The 11,801-nt window shown below is 45.7% G+C and overlaps 1 protein-coding gene across 2 annotated transcripts in view; it reads right to left on the reverse strand.

Annotated features, from left to right (window-relative positions):
* Positions 1 to 11,801, reverse strand: part of DGCR2 (DiGeorge syndrome critical region gene 2) — an 83,259-nt gene that overhangs the window by 33,264 nt on the left and 38,194 nt on the right. The window contains exon 3 of one of the 2 annotated variants that reach the window (XM_006744985.3): positions 426 to 551. In XM_006744985.3, the coding sequence (XP_006745048.1) occupies positions 426 to 551 (126 nt within the window). Of the gene's footprint in view, positions 1 to 423; positions 552 to 11,801 lie in introns of both variants that reach the window. The other variant, XM_081801603.1, reaches the window with a different exon arrangement.

Consider the following 11,801-nt stretch of genomic DNA (forward strand, 5'->3'; position numbering starts at 1 on the left):
ACGCCTGTCTGTTTAGGATTGGGGGGCGGGGGGGGGAGTTCGGTGTGTCTTTTCTGTCTTTCAACCTTCTTTAATCTTGTAACGCTCCTTTAAAATCTTAATGTCATAGGGACATTAACTAGTCTCTTCAAAAATGGCTTAACAACAGAGGTAGAGCCTTCCCTCCCCGTCAGCCGGACCTAAGCTCTGGGAGCTTATTTCTCCATCTACCAAACGGCCAGTATAGTCCAACCCCAAAAAGCCTCTGACTTGTGGAAACAAGCAGCCTGGTTCCAGAGCCTGGGTTTGCATCACGGCTTCACCACGCAGGGGCTGAAGGGCCATTTTAGGAGGCACACCCCTCGTCCAGCCAAGTGGCCCTGATGGCCAGGGGCCAAACGGGGCAACAACGCTTAGGTCCCGGACAGAGCAGGTCTGCAACTTACTGCTAAAGCGCACGGGCTGAGCCACATTCACCGCGTGGAAGTGCTTGGGGTCGCTGCCTCGGGCCCGCCCCGGCCGCGGATCCACAGCCTCCTTCCCATGATAAGGACGCGACTCTCCAGTCACTTCTGAAAGCAAGAAGAGAAACGGGCTGTCAGCACTGCTCACACAGCAGCGAGGCACACGGCCGCCAGGGGCTCTCTGTGGCCAGTGCCAAATTAAAGTACAGCGTAGTCAGCCTACTCAGGGCTGGGAAAACCAGGTCGAGGGGAAGACAGCACATATTCTCATTACTCAGGTGTTCTTTAAAGTCTAGGAAACCTTGCTGCTCAGGCCGAGCAGGTCACATGCCCTCCTCACTGAAATTATTCATTTTGTTTTACTATCACGAAATGAGGTCTCTCCTTCATTGCATTTTCTAACGGGCACAGCACAGGGCTAGTCATTCCTGTGGAAAATCCCTCAGCAGCTCTGGTTCCGTGGCGGGGAACAGTGAGGAGTCTCTCCAGAGGCCAGGCTGCCCCTTGCACCCCAACTGCCTGGGAGCTTCCCGTGAGCGTGAACGGGGAACCACTGTGTGATACCCTCCTCTGCACTACTCACACTGGGCCTGAGTTGCTGTCTGAGCAGCTGCCTGCAGGTTCCTCTCAGTGCAAGGCCAGGGCCTTCTGACATTCCTGCCTGGCTCCCGGGCGCCTGGCACAGGCCCCGTCGTGCAGCCAGCCTCAAGCACAGTCAGAAGTGCGAACAGGAAGCTGAAGATGAGGAAGACTTCTAGTTTCATGGGTCATGATCTAATAGCAATTCGCAGGTGGGTGCTTCCACAGTCTCTCTGTGGAGTTCTCCAACCCTGAGAGCACCACTCTCCTCCCTCTCAAAGGTGAGGGGTGATGCAGAGACGTGACGTAAGGTACCCAAGGCACAGAACAGGAGACAGCCAGAGGCAACGTCCCATCCGGGCCACTCTCCTCCCTCCTCTGCCTGCATGGGGGCATCTTGGTGCACGGTGAAGACACCTGGTGCAAGGTCAGGACAAACAGCGGTGACCTTGGTCTGCATGGCTGCACACAGAAGGAGGCCGGCTGTGCTTCCCCATGGCCACCTCCAGCAGGCCTGAGGCAGAGGACGTGGGGCACATGGGCATGGCGTGGCACGTGGGTTTGCAGGAGACCTGGCTCCACAGCGCTCCACTTGACTGAAGCTTCGCCAGCTATCTGATCCTGCTCGTGTCGCAGACTCTGACACTGTTTTTATTTCATAAATAACCTGTATTTTTCCTCATTGTAAAATAACAAATCATTCATGTGAAATAACTGAGAAACACAGAAGTCTGAAAAGCCAAAACATAAACCACTACTATGCTAAGGTCTGCCGCCCTCCTAGTCTTTTTTTCTGTACAAATCCCTAAAAATATTGGGATCACATCGCTCTATTTTATGATTTGCTTTGTAAGCTTGAATTTAAACAGCTTTCCATATTCTTAAATGCACTTAAGAACATCACTTTTAATGGCTGCACAGAATTCTGTGAATGGATTTAGTTATCATAATCCCCAATGTTTTGAAGTTTAGGTCGTTTGCATTTTGTCATTACCTTACAAAGGGCTGCACAGAACAACCTGTACAGAAATCTGTGTGTGCTCCTCCTCGTTTCCTCCTGCCCTAGCAGCTCTGGTTCCTTCCCCATTATTCAGTACAGTATTTCCACAGCCCTTCCCCAGGCATGTGATGGGGCTCAGGGGCCATCCGATCACAAACCACTCTAAAATATAAATGTGCTCCCCATGTCTGAGAGAAGCTCAACCCAAGGCAAGACCTCAGAGGAGAAGCATGTTCAAGGCCTTTGGTGCAACCTCACCGCCAACACAATGACCTCATTGCAGCCACCTGCGTGCTGCAGCTGCTCTCTTCCGGGCAACATCAGCTCTCCAGGACCAGGGTGCCCCATCCACACATCCTGAGCACTGCCACTCCCGGCAGGGGACTGGCAGTTCTGACACAGGGGAGCGCTACCATGGCCATACCCCCCCCACCCCCACCCCGGGGAGGCAGGCAGAGGAGTGCGGAGATCCACACTGGGCTTCTAAGAGATGGCTGACTAGAGACAAGGAGGGCTTCCCAGCAGAGAGCACAGCTTGGGCAGAGGCCAAAGGTGGACACATTTGGGACAAGCTCGAGGGCAAGTTTGGGTGTGGTGAGCACGTTTCCCTACACCTGATTTTCATGTGTCCCTCTGTCTGCTCCAACGAGCAAGACCTGTGATTCCACTTTGGGTCTTGGCCTCTGGCCCAGACCCAAGCACAGCAGCACCTGGTAGAGGACAGGCCAAACTGTTCAGAGACAGATAAATCTGGGGCACAGGGCAGGGAGAGTGCTGCCGGGGGCTGGATGCTGGCTGACTGTGGAGGGGGTGTGGGGCAATAGGCAGAACAACTCAGGGAAGTCACCAGAAAGCCAAGTGGTGATGGCAAAGCCACTTTGCACTGAGCAGGCTTCTCTGGTGGCTCAGGTGGCAATTCTGAGCCCTTCTCTTTTCCATTATTTCTCTTCACAGCCAAACGCCCACACCCATGCCCTCATCACTCATGTGTTCAGCACCACCATGGGAACCCACTGGCACAGACCAGGGACTTCCGAGTGTCCTGGGGGCCAGGAGAAGCAGGAACTGGGTGCAAATGGGGAAGAGACAGAGTTCACTGGAGTAGCACCCCTACAGACCCCTTAGGAGCACCTCTAACAACACACAATTTCCTTCTGCAACTCACTGACAGCATTTCCCCTTTGGGCCAGTTGGCGGGTGTGAGCTGACACCTGTGCAGCCGGCCCCAGAACTGGTTTCGGGATGCAGACACCCCAAAGCAACTTTCCCTCTCCCTCTGTCTCCTGTTCAACCTCAGTGTGCCAGGCACTCCAGGCATGGGGAATATAGTGAGCAAAACAGCAGACAATCCTGTCCTCCCTTAGTGAGAGGTCATGCCCTCGGTCCGCTTTCTCTTCCATCCAGCAACTGGTGGTGGGCACACTTACGCCCTGTGACTGGGAATGGAAGAGTCTGAGTGCGCATCCCAGCCCCCGGTCCCCAGCCCGGCCTGCCGTCTTGGAAGGGGTGCTCTCTGCACCACAGACCGCTGTCTGTATTCTGCTCTCTTCAGGTGTCCTCGCCAAGACTTCAGAATAGCTCTGGCCACCAAAGACGGATGGAGTGCATGGACGGAGACGTGAAGCAAGGAGGAGCCAACATGGTTGACTTGGTATTATAAAAACTGAGGCAAAGGGAAATGTCTTCCAGATGGGAAAGCAGGCTCAGAAGTGTTATGAGGCTTGCTTCACAGAAGTAGTGGAAAATAGGAGATGTGAGCCTTCCACTTGCTCCAGGTCCACTGGACCTGAGCCTCCTCCCACCTCACAGCATGGCCACCAGAGGCCTGTCCCCGCCCATCTTCCCAAGCTGTGTGCTGCGGATGGGGGTGGGGGGTGTGTAGTGCTCAGGGCAGCCGCCCCTTGCTCCACGAGGGGCACCCAGCATGCCAGGTTTCCTGCTTTCCCACTACAGGCCTCAAAGGGAGAGCTGGGGGGAGGAAGGGTCGAGGCATAGGAGAGCCTTGAGTCCAACAAGGAAACTGAGTCAGGGCAGGCAGCGGCATGCTTGCTTCCCAACATCTGTTATTTGCAAATAAAGGACAAAATGTGACTGATTCTAATTTGTGTTTCTAGGATTGTATAACTTGTCCAAATATGGCATTAGGGTCCAGATGAGCTTGTAACCTCTCCAAATAAAGGGCAAGACAGACTGGAGAGTCTCCAGAGCTCCAAGTAGTCAGAATGCATGTCACTTTCTTTCTTTATAACGAAACAGGCTTAGAATCATGGCCAAAAATCCAAAAGTAGGTAAGTAACACTTGCTTACCAAAAGAGGATTTCTAACATCAGAGAGCCTGAAAATATAAAATTTTGAATGGTATTTCCATTATGTTGTACATTCTTTACATTGATTCTTTTCCCTTCCAGCTAGGCCCAGGGACACCGAGCTTACTAAGAATCTCACTGAGGGGCACCAGGGTGGCTCAGTCATTAAGTGTCTGCCTTCGGCTCAGGTCATGATCCCAGTGTCCTGGGATCAAGCCCTGCATCGGGCTCCCTGCTCAGCAGGAAGCCTGCTTCTCCCTCTCCCACACCCCTGCTTGTTCCCTCTCTCACTATATCTCTGTCAAATAAATAAATAAATAAAAATCTAAAAAAAAAAAAAAATCTCACTGAGGCTAAAGGTTTACTAGTTCGGGCAAGCCCCAGGACTGCCATCTTTGTCTCTGTTCTATCAAGGTTTCGAGACCTATGCTTCTGAAATAACAAATGAGCACTTTTGCTTTCCCATTTTATACCCACATGTGGATAATATGTAACTCAACACAGAGAATAACTGCAAAAATACAGCTCTGTCAGTTCCAAGCTCAAAATCTGCTTCCCTCCTGTTGCAAGGATCCACAAATGTCTGAGGCACAACTTCACAGAAAAAATGCCTTACCTTCCACTAAGGCCGGTGACAGAAGCTGAAGCCATCAGATAGCCCTATGACACACTCAAGATGTGGCCTTGGGTCTCAAGTGCCAGCAGAGATATGGCAGAAGCAGAATGGCCTGGTAGGAATCCTCACCCAAGGTATGTATGTATTAATTATTTCTTATGTATACCCACAAGATGAAATAGAAACCCGTCTCCCCTCTTCCCAGCCCCCTGCTCCTAATCCCATTTCCTAAAAACATCTTTTTTACTCATTTCTTCTGATATTTTGTCCATATTTCTAAATAATAGGTTTACCCAGCTACTTCCAGTTTTATCAATTTTGAATGTCGTCCATTGACGTAATGTTAGGACAGGCACAGATTTAGCTCATATATACTCTTATCCACCTTCCCAACAGAGTAGAATCAATTTTGTAATTAAAGTTAGTAGAATAATGTAATAATGTACAAAGGTTCTTCACTTGTGAGCCAGAAAGCATACTAGGTTATTTCAATTCTTTACAAGCTTTTTTCCTGGAGTTAGTATGTGCATTAATTTTTAAATTTGCTTAGCTTTTGGTATATCTGCTGCTATTCTTTCCAGGTGCTATAGCAAATAACAATGGCTAGCAATAAAAATGTTAAACACTTGAAACATCACATCAGAATCTCCTGGCTCCACTTCTCCCTCGGAAACCCCTCCTCTAGTCCCTACGTTCTAGCACCAGGCTGAATAGGCTACTGTCTGGGCTGGGGCATGGCTGTAATCCTGGGGTCCATTTGCTGTCCTCCTGTTCTGGGCCCTCTTTCCTGGGCCCCAGGCTACCTTCTTTTCTGCTTTACCCTCTCCTTTTACAAGACATATCTTCCTAAGAAAGGGCAGGGCAACTTTTCTGAGTCTGTCCATATCTGAAAATGCCTTTATTTCATTCTCATGCATGATAGGTTCCTCTGAATGTAAAAAATCCCAGATTAATAACATTTTTGAAGTTTCTAGTTAGAGATATCCAACTGAATGAACATATTCATTCACCTCTAGTCTCTCCTGAAACTCTTAATTAAAACAATAGTAATGGAATTTTTAAAAAGGCATAGTCACAAGGACAAACAGAACAGGAAAGAAGATGGCAAAGTTGTAAAAACTGGAAAACAGAAGTAATAATTAGCTTGAAGAAGGCAACCATACATTGTAATTTGCCTGGGGATGATCTTGGTTTATGCCTGTTGTCCCAGTATCCTATCCAGTTTATTAGCATTTGTCAGTCTCAAGACTGTCTTATTTAAGAAGCAAATCACTCAATTTACTTGAGCCCAGAAAGCTAAATCCTAGGCCAACGGGTGGGCAAGTAGAAAAGTAAAGTACCTATATCATGTCAACTATACTTCCATTAAAATGTAAAAAAAAAGGAATCTGGCAATATTTAGCAAAACTACATATACATTGACCCTTTGACTCAGCAATCCTGTATTTAAGAATTTACAGTGAAGATACATCTTCGACAATTTGAAAGGGGGAAACATGTATTAAGTTATTTACTGTGGCATTATATTTATTTTTTTTTAGAAGATTTTATTTATTTATTTGACAGAGAGAGACACAGTGAGAGAGGGAACACAGCAGCGGGAGTGGGAGAGGGAGAAGCAGGCTTCCCGCTGAGCAGGGAGCCCGATGCGGGGCTCGATCCCAGAACCCTGGGATCATGACCTGAGCCGAAGGCAGACGCTTAACGCCTGAGCCACCCAGGCGCCCCAATTGTGGCAATATATTTGATAGCAAACTAATGAGAACAACCTGAAGGCCCATACATAGGAGGACTAGTTAAATAAAGTACGGTATGTTCCTAAGATGGAGTGCAAAAGAGTTGTAAAAAAGAATGAAAAAGATCCTTATGAATTAATATAGTGACTTCATGGGCATTTTGTTAAATTAGAAAAAGAGAAAAATGGGCACCTCGGTGGCTTTTCAATTAAGCGTCTGACTCTTGATTTTGGATCGAGTCCCGACTCGGGCTCCTTGCTCAGTGGGGAGCCTGCTTCTCCCTCAGCTTGTGCTCTCTCTGACAAATAAATAAAATCTTTAAAAAAACAAAACAAGAACAAACTCCAGAAAGATAAGCCAGAAACTAATCGAATTACTTACCTATAGGATGCGAGTAGGAACAGGGAAAAGGGAAAAAGGAGAGGAAAGAGAACCTTTTTTATTTTGGTAGGCTCTATGCCCAACGTGGGACTTAAACTCACAATCCCAACATCAAGTGTCACATGCTTTACCAACTGAGCCAGCCAGGTGCCCCCATGGAGAACCTTTAAAAGATTTTATTTATTTATTTGACAGGCGGGGATACTCACCACTATACTAACGAGGAGGACCTTATTTATTTGAGAGAGAGAGAGAGCAAGGAGGGTGAGGGGCAGAGGGAGAAGCAGGCTCTCTGCTGAGCAGGGAGCCTAATGCGGGGCTCGATCCCAGGACTCCAGGATCATAACCTGAGCTGGAGGCAGGCGCTTAACCGTCTGAGCCACCCAGGTGCCCCCAAGAACTTTTAAATATATGTTTTTATATAGTTATGACTTCTGAATCTTGTTTACATTTTACATACCCTAATAATAAATCAGTTATACAATCTTGTGAATATACTAAAAAATGTGAAATTATGTATTTTAAAGGGGTGAATTTTATGGCACATGAATTTTATCTCAATACAAAAACATTAAAAATAAATCAACAAGATGAGAAGGCAAAGTCCTAAAACTAAATACAAACAGAATGAAATGTTAACATAATCACCCCCAAGAAAAAAAGGAATGAATGCTAGTGACTTCTGACTTGAGAACTGACTATACCCCATCAGTGGGAAACAGCTTAATAACATAACAAACTACAAAGAAATCCTGGAATTTACTTAGTAGGTGTGTTCTTGGTAGTGGTATAGGAGTAGTAATTCCAAAACTACAAGTATTTTAGGACTGGCCAAATGGATACATATATTCAGGGTGTTGGGAACCATAGTTCTTACTGTGGGAAAAAGAAGATAAAAATATAAGATGGGAGGAAGAGAAGAACTTTAGTATAGATTAGAATCAGAGATATCAATAAATATGAGCTGCTTATTTTTAAAAAGGTTTCCTAGCTCAATCCACTGAAAGAAATGCCTAGGGGCGCCTGGGTGGCTCAGTCGGTTAAGCGACTGCCTTCGGCTCAGGTCATGATCCTGGAGTCCCGGGATCGAGTCCCACATCGGGCTCCCTGCTCGGCGGGGAGTCTGCTTCTCCCTCTGATCCTCCCCCCTCTCATGCTCTCTCTCTCTCATTCTGTCTCAAATAAATAAATTCTTTAAAAAAAAAAAAGAAATGCCTAGACGCTATGATGTCCAAATAACTATGCGCATAGCTACCACTCAGATCTTGATTTCTGAATACCATTCCTCACCGAAAGGAACAGGACTCTTCAGAGAAATGAAGAGAGATTCCAGGTCTGGGGCAGGAAAACTGTAAGATGAACCTGGAACAATATTTTTTAAAGATTTTATTTATTTATTTGACAGAGAGAGAGATAGCGAGAACAGGAACACAAGCAGGGGGAGTGGGAGAGGGAGAAGCAGGCTTCCTGAGGAGCAGGGAGCCCGATGCGGGGCTCGATCCCAGGATCCTGGGATCATGACCTGAGCCGAAGGCAGATGCTTAACAACTGAGCCACCCAGGCACCCCCTGAATCTGGAACATTTTGCAGTGCCAGGAAATAGGAAAGATCTTTATAAAATAATATAATTTATTAAGTGGAGTGCATATGGTAGAATTACAAAATCACCATTTTTTAACCACCACTATTATAACTAATTCAGACAAGAACCATCAATATAAGCTAAAACAACTGGGTGTAAGGTTGTTGGAGAATACCTAGAATACCACTCCATATATTACTTGTTCAGATTACTTTTCATTACAAAGGAGGAGGGAGAGACATTTACTGTACTGAAATATGGCAGACATTACCTTAACCAAGTGATCAAACTTAACATCACCAGTAATGGGACAAACTGACCTCATGTGCTCCCAATGGGACACTTTATGACCTGCTTAAAAACAAAGTCTCACCTGAATCTAATCATGAGGAGACAGACAAGCCCATATTGAAGGACATTCTACAAAACAACTGGCTTGGACTCTTCAAATAGGTCAATGCCACGTAAGATCAATAATAATTTTTTTTTAAAGGCTGGGGACACTTCTGAATTACAGAATAAAGCTAGATGGCAAGAAAATACAATATGTAAACTTTGAATAAATCCTGAATTTAAAAACAAAAAACCTGTAAAAGATATTTTTGGGGACAAATGAAAAACTTCAAAATGAACTGTATGCAACATAATAGTACTATGGTAAGTTTCTTGCACATGAAAAGTGTATTGTGGTTATGGGATTGTTGTTCTTCTTAGAAGACAGATGAAGTAGGGGTGCCTGGGTGGCTCAGATGGTTAAGCGTCTGCCTTCGGCTCAGGTCATGATCCCAGGGTCCTGGGATCGAGTCCTGCCTCAAGGCTCCTTGCTCAGCGGGGAGCCTGCTTCTCCCTCTCTCTCTGCCCCCTCCCCGCTTCTTATGCACTCTCTCTCTCTCCCCCTCTGACAAATAAATAAAATCTTTAAAAAAAAGAAGAAGATAGATGAAGTATTTAGGGGGAAATATCATGGTATCACTAACACACTCTCAAAGGGTTCAGAAAAAAACATGTAAAGAAGCAACTGCAGCAAACTGCTATGGATAGGTGAATGCAGGTAAAGAGCAATATAAGCATTCACTGTATTACTCATGTACCTTTTCTACAGATTTGAAGTTTCTCATATTAAAAGTCAGGGAATGATGGGGCACCTGGGTGGCTCAGTCATTGAGCGTCTGCCTTTGGCTCAGGTCATGATCCCAGGGTCCTGGGACTCGAGCCCCGCATCAGGCTCCCTGCTCCATGGGAGGCCTGCTTCTCCCTCTCCCACTCCCCCCTGCTTGTGTTCCCTCTCTCACCATGTCTCTGTCAAATAAATAAATAAAATCTTAAAAAAAAAAAAAAGTCAGGGAGAGAAGGCAGCTGACAAACCCAGATCTCATCCCCTGTACGTGGTTTGCTCAGGCAGCCCTGTCTCTCCGCCCCAGCAGAAGATGGGTGATTTACTGACGAGAGGGTCAAACAGGTGTCTCTTGGTTGGGGACACCAGTTCAACTGAAAGTTAGGGTTCTGTTCTTAGCTGGGGAGGGCAGATTGGAACATTCCTCTATGGAGAAATCTGGCCAGCCTAAGAAAAAGGTCCCCAAGGGGAGGAGACCCCCCAATGAAACAGTGCAGCTGGCTCACTATCCAAGGAGGCCCAGAAGCACAGAGTTTCCAGTCCCTCTGCCACACCCAGCAGACAGGCAGGCAGGCAAGGCCAACCAACCTCTGAGGAGAGCCTCCAAATGAAAGACACCAAACTATAGAGGAAACAATACAGAAGGAATGCATATGGAACAGTTCAACAAAACCATGCCATTAACATACTCAAAGTGAGAGACAATATTGTATCCATAAAACAAGAATGGGATGCTATTAAAAAGGAACATAATACAGACACCAGTAACCCCCCCACCCAAAGAAAAATCTCCACTAGAAATGCAACATGATGGCAAAAATGAAAACCTGTTAAAAGATGTGGTGGTGCAAGTAGAAACTTCCTTAAAGTAAAAGAGACAAAGAGATGAAGAACTGGAGACAAAAAATTGAAGATCAGTCCAAGAGCTCCAATTTCCAGTAACAGTTCTAGTAAGAGACTAGTTAAATGGAAGAGAAAAAAAAAAAATCTAGTCTTTTCTTTCCCTAAACCAAGATGCATGAGTTCCTACAATGAAAAGATCTGCTGAGTGGCCAGCACAATGTATCAAAAGATACTCAAAATTTCCAGAAGAACAAAAACAGGTTTCCTTCAAAGAACCAGAATTATGGCATCAGCAATGTTGAAAGCTCATAAAAATGGAGTAAGATCTTCAAAATTGTAAGGGAAAGTTATTTTTAACTAGTAATTCTAAATCCAGCTAAATCTATCATGTTTGAGGGTCAAATAAAGGCCTTTTCAGACATGCAAGCAAGGAACCAAAAACTTTTATCTCCGGTGTTCCTTTTCTGCAGAAGTTATCAAGGAAGGCAGTACATTACTTAAATGAGAAAATAAACCAAAACAGGAAACCAAAAAACAAAGGATCTAACATGAGAGAGAGAGAGAGGCAGAAAAGCGTGACAGACACGAGGGAGAAATCTACTGATTCTCCCATGCTGATGGTGAAGGGAAAACCCAAGAGGACAGCCGGGAAGGTAGGCAGCAGGCCCTGCCAGCACTAAGCCAGACAGGTGAAGTCAGGGGCTCCGGGAGAAGAGATTCCAAAATCACTCTGGCAGAATGATAGATCTACAACTGAGGGGAAATCAGGAAAGAGATCCATCCTGCTAAGGACTTTTTTTTTTTAATGTAAATCTACAGCCACTTTGGCAAACAATTTGGCCATTTCTTAAAAAGTGAAACATAAATTTACAATATGACCCAGAAATCCCACCCCTATATATTTGTCCAAGATAAATGAAAGCATATGTCCCCTTCAAAACTCACGATGTTCACAGCAGCTTTACTCACAAAGTGGAAGTAAATCAAATGCTCATCAAAGTGGAAGGGTAAACAAAATGTGGCATTACCCAAAGAATGGAAAATTTGGTGTGGAAAGGAAAAAACTACTGACTCAGGCTGCAAATGGATGAACCTCAAAGACATGATGTCAAGTGGAAGAAGCCAGACACAAAAGAAGGCATATGGTATGATTCACTTTATAGGAAATGTCCAGAAAAGCAAGTATATAACACACAGAAAA

Source organism: Leptonychotes weddellii, chromosome 13, assembly GCF_054177405.1.
Source record: "Leptonychotes weddellii isolate Sample4059 chromosome 13, ASM5417740v2, whole genome shotgun sequence".
NCBI classification, from domain to species: domain Eukaryota; kingdom Metazoa; phylum Chordata; class Mammalia; order Carnivora; family Phocidae; genus Leptonychotes; species Leptonychotes weddellii.